The 16,688-nt window shown below is 49.2% G+C and overlaps 1 protein-coding gene across 2 annotated transcripts; it reads right to left on the bottom strand.

Moving 5' to 3' along the window:
- Positions 1-353: 353 nt before the first annotated feature.
- HBEGF (heparin binding EGF like growth factor) lies at positions 354-13,466 on the bottom strand. Of its 2 annotated transcripts, none has more exons than XM_060635977.2 (6): positions 13,089-13,466; positions 12,728-12,901; positions 9,491-9,668; positions 3,921-4,076; positions 2,798-2,888; positions 354-1,870 (listed from the first exon to the last, which is right to left on the bottom strand). In XM_060635977.2, the coding sequence occupies exons 1-5, from the start codon at positions 13,132-13,134 to the stop codon at positions 2,816-2,818; spliced, it is 627 nt and encodes a 208-aa protein (XP_060491960.1). In that variant the 5' UTR covers positions 13,135-13,466; the 3' UTR covers positions 354-1,870; positions 2,798-2,815. The 2 variants fall into 2 exon arrangements, with proteins under 2 accessions (XP_060491960.1, XP_060491959.1); XM_060635976.2 differs by having other exon boundaries at positions 354-1,779; positions 13,089-13,463.
- Positions 13,467-16,688: the final 3,222 nt, after the last annotated feature.

Below are 16,688 nucleotides of genomic sequence, written 5' to 3'. Positions count from 1 at the left end.
AGCCAAACTTTCTATGTGAAAAGTTTATTCTCTGTTGTCTCAGAGGTAGTAAATATAAGCATTAAGACAAATAATTGGAGTCAGACTGCCAGTCCCAGCTCTGTCACTTACCAACTGTGTATCTTCAGGCAAGTTATATAACCTCTCTGAGCTCCCACTTTTGCTTTCTTCTGACCAAGAGCTTCCGTTTTCTCTTTTGGAAAAATGGGACAATGATAGTACCTCCATCACAATGTTGTCAGGGATACTGAGATAGTGTACATAAAAAGGCCTGGCATAGAGCCTAATGTTGAGTCAGGGCTTAGGAAATATCTGTTAGACCAGTTCCCGGTTAAAACAAGCAGACAGAAATCTATGGAGTAAGGGTTATCTTTATTTGAATTGCAAAATATAAATATGAACCAGGTTTGGAAATACAAGTTGTAACAGTTCAGAAATGGCACCAGAAACTTCCAGAAGGGGCCATGACAGCATGCCTTTTTAGTTTAGGTGAGGTGGGTGGGTTTACACAAAAACCCTCCTCACCTCCAAACTCTGTAGCAATTGGTAGGTTATCAATTAACAACAACAGCTCCAATGTTTCCTGTTCCTCCTCAGCCTTTTTCTTTGCTAATACCTTCTCTAGATCATCCCCTGCTGCACTGACCGCTGCATGGAGTAGCACCAGAAGAATGGCAGGAGTAAGAGAAATGTCTTGACACAGGGAAGAGGGAGTGCCCACTCTGCGGGCCTGGGGCCAGGAGGGGGGTGAGGAGCCAGGAAATCTGTAGGCTAGAAGCCCAACCTCTTCTGAGATTTGGCAGGGAAAGGACATAGGGAAACACCGGTATCTGTTACACTTTGACATCAGCACCTTGGGCTTTCAAAACACAAACAGTAGACAAAATCGCCTAGGCAAGACTGTAGTCCAACTCATAGAGTGGATCTGACAAAGTTAACTCCTATATCCTGACCTACAGACCTCCCCTTTTGGCACTGTGATTGCGGAAGGTCTTCGGAAATGTGGACAGATAATAGATGACTACAGATGGGTCACAGAACCATCTCAGATTTGTGGCAGAGGGGTGCGATGCGGAGCCAGATGGTGGGGCATATAAGGTGGAGGGCCAGGAAATTGCCAAAGTAACAGGCTAGGCACTTGAAATATTATTGTTAGATTGTTAAAAACTAAATAAATTAACATACATAGAATAAAATAAATATATAATTTAAGAGGCATTTTACAAACAAACAAACAAAAAATAGTTGTTATTTTTCCATCTGGGTAGAAGTCCCAGAATTCAGAGTTCTCAGGCTTGTGGTATTTCACAGTTAGCTCATCAAATCCAGCGCTAGAGGGTCCAAATGGCAGATCCCTTGGTGGCTACTTGAGTACATGGCTTCTCAATCTTTATTACTCTCTTCCAATCCACAAATATTTCCTTCTTCCTCTCCTTTTTTTTTTCAGTCAAAGATCCTGGAGCATATGGAATTTAACTGGCATCTTAATCCAGAAGTTAAGTGTTTAAACAAACTTATGGGGATAAGTGGGGTTTGGTGGAGAGAATCCGAAGGGCATGAAGGTCTCTCACTTTTGCTTTCTTCTGATCAAGATCCCATTTTGACACATTCAGTTTGGCACTTGAAGGCTCTGGTATTTTGGCAAAGCAATTATGGGAGGCCCAATCTAGATAGCAACTGGGGACGAAGGAATCTTCCTGACTAGCTGTGACGTTCTTTCCCTCTGCAGAGTCTACGATCAGCTGTGTCTTCTCAGAGGTAGCAGTCCCCAGAAGATTCCTAAAGCATAAGAGGAAGGCATTTAATGCTGGATCCAGTTAATAGGTCTTAAGAGTTTCCTAGGTCCAGTCTCAGGAAGTAGGAAGATCATCTGTGAAGGGGCAGAAGAAGGGACAAAGATGGAAGATGCTATTGTCTCAGGTATCTCTCTTGGATATTTCTGTGGCAACTGTCACCCCAAGTGGAAATGACGCACTGAAAACCTTTTTGGCCGGGGCACCTGGGTGGTTTAGTTGGTTAAGTGTCTGACTTCAGCTCAGGTCATGATCTCGTGGTTTGTGGGTTCGAGCCCTGCATTGGGCTCCACAGTGGCAGTGTGGAGCCTGCTTCGAATTCTATCTCTCCCTCTATCTCTGCCCTCCCCACTTGTGCACTCTCCCCCCCCCCAAAAAAAATAAATAAACTTTTTTGTTATTTATTTATTTATTTTGAGAGGGAAAAAGAGTACATGTGAACAGGGGAAGGGCAAAGAGACAGGGAGAGAGAGAGAGAAATCCAAGGAGGCTCCATGCTGACAGAGCAGAGCCCAACTCGGTACTTGATCTCACTAACTGTGAGATCATGACTTGAGCCAAAATCAAGAGTCAGCTGCTTAACCAACTGAGCCACCCAGATGCCCCTACCGAAAACCTTTTTGAAAACCATTCTGCACGGGGACCCTAACTCCACAGTAGCCTATCCTCCAATCCGTAGGACAAGAGAAGAATTCAGCATGACTTGGGGCGCCTGGGTGGCTCAGTCGGTTGAGCGTCCGACGTCAGCTCAGGTCACGATCTCGCAGTTCGTGAGTTCGAGCCCCGCGTCAGGCTCTGGGCTGATGGCTCAGAGCCTGGACCCTGCTTCCGATTCTGTGTCTCCCTCTCTCTCTGTCCCTCCCCCATTCATGCTCTGTCTCTCTCTGTCTCAAAAATAAATAAACATTAAAAAAAAATTGAAAAAAAAAAAAGAATTCAGCATGCCTTGAAACAGATCTAGGAAAGGTGGTGATGGTGCCAGGGGGCAAAGGATGGACCATTACCTTGAGCACAGGTCTCTCTCAGTGGGAAGTAGTCATGCCCAACTTCACTTTCTCTTCATTTTCCACATCATAACCACCTCTCCTATGGTACCTGAAGGAGACAAGTTTTGTGAGCAAGATTTGCCTGCTTTGATAGGGTGTGGGTCCAGAGAAGGTCCTTCTAAAGGACACTGCCATGGGGCGCCTGGGTGGCTTGGTCAGTTAAGTGTCCGACTTCGGCTCAGGTCATGATCTCATGGTCCGTGAGTTCGAGCCCCGCGTCGGGCTCTGTGCTGACAGCTCAGAGCCTGGAGCCTGTTTTGGATTCTGTGTCTCCCTCTCTCTCTGCCCCTCCCCTGTTCATGCTCTGTCTCTCTCTGTCTCAAAAATAAATAAATGTTAAAAAAAAAAAATTTAAAGGACACTGCCATGGTGGTTCTGTCCGTTACTTGGAAAAGCCAAGAGGGTATGGCAGCCCAACAGACCTCTGGTCAAACGCCCAACTTGCCCCAGGGAATGCCTGTCTCTAACAGCAAAAGCTATAATTTGCTGAGAACTTTCACCTCATTTACAGGATCCTCACAACATCCTGATGAGGTAGGTAGACAGAGATTACAATCACTGTAAGATTATAACCCTCAGAAAGACAGGCAACTTGGTCCAGGTCTCACGACAGATAATTTACACTGCTTGAAAACAGGCACAGAGTGCTTGGCAGGTTTCCCCCAGTCTAGAACATAACCTGGACTAGAAACATGGCCTGGGGTCAAGATGCCTCAGAATTAGAAGACTATACCAATAACCATATACCACCCATGCTCTATCAAACCACATACTAATGCCATCAAAGAACAGGGCAAAGAGAAAGAACTGTGTGAAGAGGTGGATCCATGGATGGGTTACTGTGCCTGCTATGAGAAGCAGGAGCTGCTATGGCCTCACAATTTTTGCCCTGTGCTCTGGACACCGGATTCATGTCATGCCAGAGAAGCTGGGTTCCTAGAGAACCTGTACTCCAGAATGTCGGTCAAATACCTAGCCCCGAGTTTGGGAGGTTGGAGGGCTCATGTGATCACAGGCAGAAGACCCAGGAGGAGGGATGGAAGTGATACGCAGAAACAGCCTGCAGGGGCCCAATACTCACCGAAACATGAGAAGCCCCACGATGACAAGCAGACAGACAGACGACAGCACCACAGCCACCACAGCCAGGACGGTCGTATGGTCATAAGTATATAAGCGGTTTTCCACCGGGAGGCTCAGCCCATGGCACCTCTCTCCGTGGTAACCTGGGTGGCAGCTGGTTTAAGACAGAACAAAGCAGAGAGGAGGTTAGTGGTTTGGCCTCTCTCTATAGGCAATGGCCCATCTACCTAAGCCAAACCCCAGTCCTCACAGCCTCAGTCTATCAACCCCTGACCGGATTCCTATCCTGATTCCTGCCCTTCCTCTATCCTTCTAGTAGGAATTTAGTAGAAGACTTTTGAGGAGCCCTTCTGAAGGTTCTGTGGCCTTCCTTCCCAATTCCTCACCCCCTTCTCCGTTTCCTCTGGCTGTCTGGCTGGAGATTCCCACTCCAGGCAGGGAAAAAGTGAGGGAGGACTTGAAGGTCTTAGCTAGATACGTTCCACGTGTGGATGATTTATTACATGTGTGTTAAGAGGTTTTGTTTAAGGCCTTCAGAAGACTTAGGCCCATGAGCTGGTGGGTTGAGCTGAGGGGACTGAGTATCACTCCCTCTAGTGAGGCCCCTCAACTCTGACCTAGAAATAAACCCAAGCTTCTCCACCACTGCTTCCAGCACTCAGTCCCTCTCAGCCACGGCCCAGCCTATTAATAGGTCCTGTTCATTTGCCAGGAGTCATTTTTCTCAAGTTCCCTCCATTTAACTCCCAGCTCCCCCTGGGTGCAGAGCCCAACTTGAGAGCTTAACATCAACTTTTGGCCTCTGAACCCTGGGCTATCTGGCCTCCTTCATTACAGGACAAAGCAAACAAACCAAGGTAACTTCTTGCCCGGCTGTCTTGCCAGAGTGTGGAGGAATGTCAGGAACAACCCCCTGGCTTTTCACACTCGAGAAATAAATCAGATGACAGCCACCTCTTCCAACATAAAGCACTTCCTGGAAGCTCTTAGGAAGACTCAGAAGTGCGTTCAATTGAACAAGCACATTCATGTTCCTTTCTTTATCTGAGCACCCGAGAGGCCCTTTGATGTAGATGGAAGCCCCGTGCTAGAGAAAGGCCGAGCTATCTTCCCAGTGGTCACTCAGCAGAGCAGAGGTGTGGTCTTGGTTTGTCTGATTCTGAGCTCAGTTTGCTCCCCAATTACACCCACAACTGCACTGGCACTGTCTGCCTGGGGACTTGAGGCCACTAGCTTGCTGAAGGAAGCACTGAGAACCTGGTGGGCCTCTATCCTGAGCTGCACCTCCTCTGGGAAGTACATTATGCATACGGTGCCTCAGAGCAAGGAATTCCTTCCTTCTGCCGAGAGGCACCTGGGAAACAGATCTCTCCAGACCTGGCAGCAACAGACAGGCCAGGCTGTTCTTGTGGGGTGCCAAGCACCTCTCCCTGCCCTGGATCCTCCTGGGTGTTTTGGGGAACCACCTCACTGAAGGATAAAATGTGGGTCAGGCCCATATACACATAGCAGGGCACACAGCTCTTTACCCAGCCTCTCCATGAATCTAATCTGTTCTATCAGCCAAGGTGGGCAAAACAATAACCCTCCCCCTGCTCTTATGGAAGACACTCTTAGGAGTGCCCTTGGGAAATCACATCTGCACAACAGTTTACAGTTGATAAGACACTAGCCTTACCTGCTAGCTCAGCTGAGACTCAACATCTGGTAGACAGGTACAGACCCATTTTACAGATTGAAAGAGTAAGATTAAGGGTCAGAGGGATTGTGATTTGCCAAAAGTAACACAACTAAAAAGCAACAAGGCTAAGACTAGAAACTAGTCATAGCAGATTCCAATTCATGATTCTTTCTACTCTGAACAATGCAGGCTACCCCCAAGGAAACACATATCTGATGAGGTGATGGGTTCCTGGGGCAGTCTGACCCTGCTCTTTGACTTACTATTTTACTATTATTATTATTAACTTGAATAATAAATACCAAACATTAAAGGCTTATGTGAGCCAAGTACTCTGTGCTAATTGCTTTATAAGAATCATTTCAGGGGCTCCTGGGTGGCTCAGTCAATTAAGCATCTGACTTTTAACTTAGGCTCATGGTTCATAGGTTTGAGCCCCATGTCGGGCTCCAAGCTGACAGTGCAGAGCATGCTTGGGATTTTCTCTCTCCTCTCTCTGCCTCTCTCTCTCTCTTTCTCTCAAAATAAATAAATAAACTTTAAAAAAAAAGAATCATTTCATTTAATCTTAAAAACATCTCTCTGAAGTAGGAGTTACTACCCCCATTTTAAAGATGGAGAGACTGAGGCTTAAGTTGTTTAGCTAATTTGCCCAAGGTTACACAGCTAGTGAGTGGTAAAGCCAGGATTCAACCCAGCAGTCTAGATGACTTCAGAGACTGTGCTCCCTCGGGGGAAGGGAAGCCAAAGCTCAGTCTGTTTTTCACTTTCAGCCATCACTCAAACCCCACAGGTAGTTACTCAGATGATAGAAATAAAGCTTGGCCTCAGAGTCCCGCAATTCAGTTACATAATCCCTCCACCCCCACCCTGAGTCAAAAGGATAATAATGTAAACATCCTAATATTACCCACCTCCCCCTCCCTTTGCAGATGACTCCTGGCTTCCCCTGGGAAGGAGGGGGGATGAGAACGTTCCAAGCATCCTGGGTGGGGGCAAGATCATGTGTCTTACCCAGAGCCAGCAACCCACCAAACTGGAACATGTTCCTCCTATCAATGTTTGTGACCCATTTCAGAATTTGTGTTACAATAGAAGTTAAAACCCTCTAGGGTCTAAAGACATCTTCCAAACTGGGTTTCTCCAGTTTGGATGTCAGAATACATGAGTTCCAGATCAGTCCCACTGCTATTTCTAGCCAAGTGATCTTGAGCAAGTTACTTTTACCTTTGTGAGCTTTGGTTTCCTCATGTGAAACACAAGAATAATAAATACCCGCCTCGCTAGCGTATTTTGAGATCAAATGAGAATATACAGGTAAAATCACTTAGCAAAAGACCAAGTCTCACCAAACTGTGACTTATTGTATCATTAGATGCCAGAGGGTACTGCCCTGACGTATGGGCGGCCAAAGTCAGATGGAGCCAAAGAGAAGGGGGTTCACCATCCCTTTTCAGGATCTGGCCAATGAGGCCAAGGGGAGGCTCCAGACCCATTTCTCTTCCAAATGAGTTCTCCTCAGCCTGACTGCCCCAAGGTTTCCTCCAGCCACAGGAAATCTCACAGCCAGTTGCTGGGTCAGCAGCTAGTTAGGAGCCCCAGGAAACTGCTCTTTGAGGGCAGCGTTTGGCTGGTGACACAAAAAGGGCTTTCCTGTGAATGGTGGCTGTGGAGGACCGGCTTAGGAAGCCAGCTAGCCTCAAGCTCTCAAGGGCAGCCTGAATACACCCTAGCTGGTTGTTCCGGGGTCTAGAGGGAAGGAGGAGCAACAAAGGGCCCCAAAGGTAGGTGACCAGATATCACATTTGCCCAAACCAGGAACTATGTGTCTTCTTGCTGCATTCTGCCCAGAGTACCAAAGGCTGGAGTGAGGGGAGCAGCCAAATCAGACACTGAATCCAGCCCCTTGAAAATCCGCTTAGGAAGAAGAGACAAGGTCTTCAAATCAGGTTGGCATGCCCTTAGGCTAGTAAAAGCCTTAAGATACCTCTAACATAACAGCTGTCCTCTATAAAATCCTATTCAAACTCTATAAGGACAGATAGGGAAGAAGGACACAAGCCAACATCCAATACAGCCTGGGGGCATGAAAAGCACGCTGGACTGGAAGTCAGGCACCTGAATCCCTGTCCTGTTTCCATCCACTTATTTAGCTGTTGATCTCAGGCAAATCACTTCCTACTTCCTGGCTCTACTTTCCTTACCTTTCAACTAGACATAGCAAGCCCTTGCCAACTTCCCTAGGGCTTTTGAGAATCCTAGGACATGACTGTAATTCCCTATCCCCTAGAATAGTTGGCACCAAGTAGGCACTCAACACATACCTGCAGGGCTCAGCTCATATTAAATGTTAATAGTGAAGCTACGGGTCAAAGGAGAGAAGGCATCATCATGAATATCATCACTATGCCTAGGGCCAACTTGGCTCTGGGCACCCTTATCTACTGGCCTTAGCTGGTGGGTCAAGCCCAGCCCTCCAGGACAGCAGCCTTACAAAGGTTCTCAGCTGAGCAGTGGAAGACCACCCACCAAAGCTCTGGATCAGTTTGTCCCAGATTCCTGGCCTCAATCCATCTTGACTACCCTCAGAGTCACTGCCTCCACCCTGTGCTAATGACAGCATTTTACAAATTTAAGACAAATATTCCCTACCCTATCCCAAGACCCTATGAGGACTGTCTATGTTACTCTAAAGCAACTCCCTCCAATACCAAGCTCCTGACAAGGGCGTTATAGGAGAGGACACACAAGTGATCATGGACAGGGTAGAGTGATGTCTTGCCAACTGCCAAATATAGGGCAGCTTTGCTATGTAAGATCAGACAGGACAAGGAAACTTTAAAAAAACAAGGGATCTTTACCAGTCACAACAGAAGAGATGCCAGGCAGTCAGCCTTTTTGACAGGTTGAGAGGTGGTGTGCACCTAATCATCTCCTGGCCCTGTCCAGAGTCTCCCAGGTCACAAAGACTGTCCTTTGTAGGGACCTTGTGTCCAGAGGAAGAGTGGATGTTTGTAGTCTGATGTGGGTGTTGGCCTCAGGCACAGTGGCGACATTATGCCTGCCAGAAAGCGTGGCTGTGCCGTCACCCCCGAGGGGTCGCCAAGGCTGCCGTTTGCTGGGTTTGGCCTAGCAGAATAGCTGCAGAACCCATGGCCCTTCCACCCAGGGAAGGGGTGGTGCTGCCTGACCGGGGGCTGATGCCTACTGGGTTGGGTTCCATTTCCTGTTAATCTGGCACAAAGGAAGTGTTCTCCCACTCCCATGGCCAAAGGCCAATACCTGCCATGTCCCCCACCTCCTGGCCCTTGCTGGGATGAGGAAGAAGAAAGGAGGGGCTTCTCTCTGCTCTCATGATGATCACTTCCTGTAGAGTCCCGCCGTTCCTTCAAATCAATCCATATGTGCTCACTCATATGAGTGGACATATGTCCAAGCACACACATCTGCACAGTGTGAGTCTGACTGCACCTCATACCTGCCTGCAGGGCTTGGGAAAGGAGGCCACAGGAGCTCCACTCCCCCCCAGGAAGCCTACTCTGCCATGTGTCCTACTGGCTTCTCCCATCTGCAGTAGGGCATAAGGTAGGAATGAAGGACCTGCCTGCAGGTATAAGCTCTCCTAGCCACATGCTTGTGTCTGAGCAAGCAGGAAATGTCCCCAAGGATGAAAGAGCGTCACAAACCTACACCACAGGAAATTACATCCTATGCGGGGGAGAGCCCCTTCCGCTGACTAAAAATATTTCCCCTCCTCCCAACTTCCGCCTAAAGATTGAGAAGAAACGGAGTAGAATTATGAATTCAAGGAACAGTGACAACGAGGAACAGCCACGTGACTGACAAAGAGTGTGCTGAGGAGAGTCAGCCTGGAAAGGGACACTTACATGCAGGATGGAGCCCGGAGCTCCTTCACATATTTGCACTCTCCGTGGATGCAGAAGTCCTTGTATTTCCGAAGACATGGGTCTCTCTTCCTCCCTAACCCCTTGCCTTTCTTCTTTTTTTTCCCACGCTCCTCCTTGCTGGGTGTCACCAGAGGCTGTGGCTTAGAGGAGAAAGCAGCTGCAGGAGAAAAGTACCCTGTTAAGTTTTTGACTTTCCTGGGGTTAAGAATTCCATCCAGGTCTGGACGGAAAACATACTCTGTGACCCCACCTGAAGTGAGAAGACTTGGGTAGACCCCTTGGCTCAGTGCCTCCCAGGGGCTAAAGGAGGACTGGGCAGAACAACCAGAAAGCAGAGGAGGAAGCAGAGGCTACAGGGGTCCCAAGGAACACATTTCACAAACTCAGTTTAAGAACTTCATTCTAACAATGTTAGCTTCTATTGAGTAACTGCAGCTGACGGGGCATTTCTACCAACCTCACTCCACCATCCGTCCCCATCTACTCCTCCACACCCACTTGGTTCTATTTTGGCCTTAAATCAGCCTCATTTCCTGATGCTGCACTCAGTGACCCACTTGCAGGAAGACAGTGTCAGAGATAAAAATTGCTTCTGGAGAAGGTACTTGGAAGGGGTTTTTTTTTTGGGGGGGGGGCTCCTAAAATAACAACAGTGTACATGTCCAGGTGGCCCCCTCTGAGGCACCTATTAGCACCAGGGTACCATGAGCTCAGGCCAGAGCCAAGCTTGGGGACCACAAGCAGGCCATGCCTGGTCAGGGCCTTGCTTTTTTGACTTCAAGCAGAATATTTACCCTGCTCTGTGCCCTTTGCAGCTCACCACTTCTCTCAAATGTCTATTTACATTTATCCCCTAATGTCCCATTTATAGTTTTCCAGGATGGGGAGTATGGTGTATACAAGGGGGAAAAACATGGAAAGTAAGGAACTATCCAGAAGGAACTGGAACAATGATGACTTCCCCCCCCCCCATTCTTTCCACACTTCAAAGGGGGAAAAATAGCCTCACACATCCAGCTGGGACTGACTGTGGGCTACACCCATCAGCCCATCGGGGGTCTGATGCCAGTCCCCCTATCCCATGCTCCCAGCAGAAAAAAATGTGCCCACTCTCCATGGCTGTAGCCATGTGTCTGGCAGAAGGGTGAACATCACATATTAGATTAGAGACTCAGGATCCTCAAGCTGGAAGTGACTTGAAAGAATATCATGGGGGCGCTTGGGTGGCTCACTCAGATGAGCAGCTGACTCTTGATTTAAGCCCAGGTTATGATCTCACGGTTTGTGAGTCTGAGCCCTACGTTGGGCTCTGTGCTCATAGCGCACAGCTTGCTTTGGATCCTCTGTCTCCCTCTCTATGCTCCTCCCCCACTTGCACTTGCTCTGTCTCTCTCTTGAAAAGAAATAAATGTTAAAAAAAAATTAATATATACAAAAAAGAAAGGATATCATGGCTTTCCACTTTCAGATAAAAAACCTGAGGTCCCCAAAGGCATGACTTGGTAAAAGTCATGCAGGGTTGAGATCAGAAATGTGGTCTCTGGACTCCATCCATGTCTTGTATTCTTTCCCAATATACCAAGGTGCCTCATACACCCTTGTCCCTTCCCCTGGACAAGTCTAGAGCACCTGGGATGTTGAACCAGGAATGAAACAATGAATGGACTCTGAAGTCAGCAGATCTGTGCTCTAATTTCATTCCTGCGATCTTGGGCATATGGCTTACTCTCTCTGAACCTTGGGGTTCTTAGTAAGTAGTGGATAGCAGGAGTTCAATCTGAGAGGGTTGCTACAGGATTAATTAACCCACAATAGCATAATGAGTGCCTAGAACATAGTAGGTACTTAATAAATGGTAATGGCTATTCATTTTAGATGATAGGATCCTCAGACCTCACGTAGCAAAGCCAAGAGAAGGGAAAGCAGGCAGGTGCAGTAGTCCTCAGTTTCCTCTGGTGCAGACCCAAGCACCTTCAGAGCTCAGAAGGTGAGGCAGATGCTCAGAGGAATTGAGTGACCAGAGCCGTGGTGAAATTGTGGCAGGAAGGCCAAGTCAATCAGAGAGGGGAGGAAGAGAGTGACAGGGTGACAGCCAGGCTCTTGCCAGGGACAGGGAGCAGTGAGTCAGGTTTGCAGAGGTATGAGGAGCAGCCGTGTGGGTGGAGGGTGAGTCACAGCCCAGCTCTGCCCTGACTAGGAGGAGAGGGCTAGGAGAATCCAGGTTGTTCTGGCCAGGGTGGCCCAAGAAAGCTACTATGAGGAGACAAAGGGTGGCAGCCCAGGCTCAGCTTTAGAGCTGACCCTTGATTTATACAAGCAGAGACAGCACCTGAGGGAAGTTCTGGGTAAGGAGAGGGAACGGTGGCTGAGGAGCCGGCCTAGCAGCAGGGCTAGAACAGGTAGGTATCTTTCCAACCAAATACAGTAACTCTGGGGCCCCAAGGCTCGGTCCCTGCTCCACCCTCAAGAATCACTGCAGGTGGCCTGGGGCAGGGCAGTGGGCAATGCTGGAGACTCTGGACTCTGCCCTGGGCCAGTACTCAACCACAGCCACATCCGCTGGTTGGAGGATCCCACCTAGCCCTTCCTCCCTTGGAGTCTCTCTCAAGGACTCAGGATGGTCAGGAAGTCTCCAGGCTTTGGGTAGGATTTGTGGACACACAGCATTTCTGTATATCTCCCTAAGGACTCAGTGCCCACCATTCATAGCCTCCCCAGGAGGTGCTGGCCTCACCTGGGGGGCCAAGTGTTCCTCATTCCCCTCTGTTTCTCCAACCTGGAGACAGGTAGATGGAGAAGACTACACACCTACTATATTCCTAGGACCTCCACCTCTGTCATTTTATACATTATAGTCATTGGATATAGGAATCAAGACTTGCACCCATTTTTGTATAGAAACTCTAGGGAAAGCATCTCAATCATGACTTGTTCCTTACTCCAGCTGACCCCAGAGGAATGTACAAGACCCCAGACCCCTGCCTTTTCAATGTGCCCAGAAGGGCAGCAACTCGGCATGTGAAATTCAACAGCAAGAAAGACCCTGGGACCCACATTTCAGAATCCCCCAGTATGTTTGTCAGGCCCTGCAGCTTTTCCTTGAAGTCCTCCATGAATACCTCCAACCCACAAGTGTGCCCAAACAGCATGAATCCTGTATCCACTTATTTTTCAATTGCCCACTGGGGTCCGAGGACGGGTAGCCCTCACACCCACCTCTGAAAAGGTCCAGGTCTGTCTCTTCCAAGTCCAGGACTTCCCTGCCCCGGCTGCCTCCCGAGGGCAGCAGCTGGTCTGTTGATTCAGTGGGAGAGTCCAGGTTGCTGGTTCCAGCTGCCAGTCCTCTTCGAAGCCGCTCCAGGCTCTCGCCAGTTACCAATGCCGAGAGCACTGCGGGTGAGGGGCAAGGCCGCATTAGACCCCGCGGTCACCACGCACCAATGCTGGCGCCCGTCCGCCAGGGAGCACGGGCCCCACCAAGTGGCCCGCGCTGGGGTCGCCGCAGCGACCTTCCCCCGTGCCCCCAGCACAGTGTCCCCAACCCCCCGACCTCCGGGGGCGTTGGCAGCCCTCTCACCTGCAGCCAGAAAGACCTTCAGTACCACCGACGGCAGCAGCTTCATGGTCCTGGACCCGGCGGAGGCGGCGAGGCAGCAATCACTTTGGAGGCGGCGGCCACGGGGCGCTGGCACGGGAGCCCGGGCGGGCGGAGCGCAGGAGATTGCGCCCGGTACGGTCTGCTGCGGGCCTCTGGGTGCAAGCCTGGCTGGGACCTGCGTGGAGCTAGCGGCCGCCGGGCGTCTGTCCGATTGCTCAGTCAGTCCGCCCGCCCAAGCCCTTGCGTCTCGGTTAGGTTGGCCAGCCACGCGCCACCCGCAGGTCCCTCGGTCGACTGAACGATTCCCGGCGCGCGGCTGGGAATAAGGCTCTGGGAGGCGCCGAAGCTCCGCCCCGCCCTCTCCCCCCCCCTCCCGCGCTGGGCCGCTCGCCCGGCTCCCGGCGCCGGCCGCGCAACCCCCGCAGCCCCCCACTCCGCGGGCGCGGCGGGGGAAGGGGCGGGAGTAGGGGGCGGCGCTCACATATTTTGGGACAAGGCCAGGGCAGCCGTCGCCAGGCTGTGGGTAGTGCTACTGACCGGCAGGTGGCAGGGACTAGTTCCTACCTTTCCCCAAACGCTTGTCGCGCTGCAGCCTTGTGACTGCTGCGCTCTGCCCTTGGACACCTCTCTTTCTGCGCTGATTCCAGGCTGGTCCCTCCAGCCATCCCTGCTCCAAACCAGGGATCTGCACCCATGTCACCTTCTGAAAGGAGACACTTCCTTTTTTCCCTAGCAATACAGCAAATAGTTAATGATAATTTATTTTATCGTTTAAAAATTAGACGCATGAAAAAAATTAGACACACGAATGGCAGCAGGTCTCATGAGCTACAAGTAATCAGAGTTGCAGTTGCAGCAAAACAAAGGAAGTTAGTATTCCTCCAGCAGCTAGAGTGGCTTCCCTCCATCTTTCTCGCAGGGGGATAAAGTCTTCATTAAGATTTTTGAACCATGGATTATAATTCCCAGGCTTCTGGGATTGGAAAGACAACGGTTGTGCAGCAAGCCTCATACTTTTTTTTTTTTTTTTTTTTTTTTTTTTTTTTTTTTTTTTTTTTTGACTTGGAACACCACCTTCTTCTCCAATGTAAAAACTGAGACCTTCTTCCACAGGACCCAGCTGGTTAGCCTAAGTTGCTATTTTCAACAGGTGCCAGGAGATTGATGCGTTTCTCTTCCAACCTATGTGTTTTTACAGGGGTCTTCGGCAGTCAGTGTCCTGACCCAAAGAAATTACTCTCCCAGTAGATATTTCAGCTCCCAGGGACGTACTGGGGAGGGAGTTGTATGACATAGGGCTGGGTTGGCATTCAAAGCCCTCAGATTGTGCCAGATAGAGCTGCTTGCCTGATTCAGCCCATGTGTAGGGATAAAAACAGGCCTCCTATTTATACACAGGCTATCCCACTGTCTCTCTCCGTCTCCACTTTTGCAGGGGATCTGCCCTCTTGACTTGCCCCTAGCAACCATTCCCAGGCTTAGGTTTCCATAGGAAACACTATGGAAATCACTATCTGGAATCACTACAGATCTAAGTTGGAATATTGACCTTGCCACTTATTGAGTGAGTGTAAACAAGGTATTTAATCTCACTGTGCCTCAATTTCCAAATCTCTCAAATGGGAATGATAATAATGTGTATTTTATAGAGAACTTTTTAAAGATTGAATGAAGAGGGACACCTGGGTGGCTCAGTTGGTTAAGCATCCAACTCTGGGTTTTGGCTCAGGTCATGATCTCATGGTTTGTGAGTTCGAGCCTCGAATCAGGCTCTGTGCTGAAATCAAGGAGACTGCTTGGGATTCTCTGTCTCCCCCTCTCTCTGCTTCTCCCCTGCTCATGCTTGCTCTCTCTCTCTCTCTCTCTCTCTCTCTCTCAAAAACAAATAAATAAACTAAAAAAATAAATAAAGACTTTACAAAGAAACATGTATAAAGCAGTAAGTACACCGCCAGTCTTATTATAAGCCCTCAGTAAATGTGACCTGTTATCTTATTATCACTAGGCATTCTATCCTGACTACTCCATTCCCTTAGAAGTCTCTTTTCTCTCCCTTCTCCCCAGGTCTGAGGCTATATGTTGGGCTGGTATCAGGCGGAAGCTCACCTATCACCTATTTGGCCCAGTGCCACTGTGGGATTATTCTTCTGGGTGATCATTAGTACCTCTCTGGATGATCACCACCCAGGCCACACCTTAGTTCTCAGCAGCTGCCTGACCACCTCCTTCCCCCAAACCAAGCCACCTTAGGGTCAGGGCTCTCCCCAGGGGAGGGCGGAGGGAAACACTTCCTGACACACAGCCAAGTCACCCCCTTCCCCCCCTGCTGCCAGGTTCACACCCCGCTCTCCTGTCCCAGCCTGCCTCTCCCTTTGCATGCTCTGTCCTTCCGCCTTCTCACCTCCACATCAGCCTTAGCCCCATTCATGGGGCAACTCCAAGCTTTCATCACACCTAGGAGCCTCACCCCACCTTGGTTTGCGTGTCAGCCAGGTCTTACGGGAAGGGCATGGAAAAAGAAGACAAAAGGCCTGGAATAATTTTGGGACAGTCACTTCCCCTCTGAGAACCTTGAGTGTCCTCTGACCAAAAAAAAAAAAAAAAAAAAAAGAATCACGATTCACGCTGGGGCAGCCTCATTGACGTCTTTATTCCACAAACATACACTGAACGCTTTTCAGGCACTAGGGACACAGCAGTAAACAAGACGACTAAGAATATGTTCTCAGGGAGCTTATGTTCTACAGAAAGGGAGACAGGCAACGTATTAAGTAAATAAAAAAGGAAAAGCAGATACAATTACAAATGTTATAAGGAAAGTTAAAATACAATGATATCCTATAGGATGATGTGTCCCAGTGCCTGAGATGACACTTGAGATTTGGTGAATGATCAGCAAAGTCCTCTCTGAGCAGGTGACATGTAAGCTGAGGCCCGAGTAAAAAGAAGGAAACAGACTTGTGGTCATCCGTTGCAAAAGCATTCCAAATCATGCAAATCGTGCAAAAACTAAAGTGGGAACAAATTGGAACATTCAGGGAACAGCAAGAAGGCCAGAAAGGAAGGATGGATATGAGATGACACTGAAGCAAAGGCTAGGGACAGATAACAGAGGACATTACAGGCTGAGGTAGATGCTGGGTTTTATTCTCTATCCCTGTGAGCATCAAATAGATGTTGATGGGAAAGCACAACTATGCAGGATTTTTCATGTCCTCCTCCTTCACCTGCTCTCCAGCTGTCAAGTGCCGTGAATAAACTCCTAAGGAAGCAGAGTCCAAACAGGCCACTCCATTTCCCCAAGTGTCTATGGAACATGAACAAACTGAGGCTTGGAGACTAGCTCTGGGCCACCAGTGAGTCACAAGGAGGCAAATCCAGAGCAGAAATCCTGGCATCCTAATCTCCAGCCCAGTGCTAGGTTCCCTGGTCTCTGGAAAGACAGGCTCCATGGGACACTGAATGTCACTGACTCACCGCTAAGCCATACAGACCTTGATTTGGGGAGAGACTCACAAACCGAGGGGGAGGAGGTGGGAGCAAGGGGTACTGGCGGTGAGAAGAAAGGGGAGAAAGGGA

Source organism: Panthera onca, chromosome A1 (genome assembly GCF_046562875.1).
Source record: "Panthera onca isolate mPanOnc1 chromosome A1, mPanOnc1 haplotype 2, whole genome shotgun sequence".
Taxonomy (NCBI): Eukaryota; Metazoa; Chordata; class Mammalia; order Carnivora; family Felidae; genus Panthera; species Panthera onca.
This window is presented reverse-complemented; position numbering and strand designations above follow the sequence as displayed.

Excerpts from the sequence above, each read along its gene's own strand:
- HBEGF (XM_060635977.2), bottom strand. The coding sequence starts at position 13,134 with ATGAAGCTGCTGCCGTCGGTGGTACTGAAGGTCTTTCTGGCTGCAG. Across the intron at positions 12,902-13,088 it reads GAAGGTCTTTCTGGCTGCAG|TGCTCTCGGCATTGGTAACT; the intron begins GTGAGAGGGCTG and ends CCTCACCCGCAG. Across the intron at positions 9,669-12,727 it reads AGACCTGGACCTTTTCAGAG|CTGCTTTCTCCTCTAAGCCA; the intron begins GTGGGTGTGAGG and ends TTTCTCCTGCAG.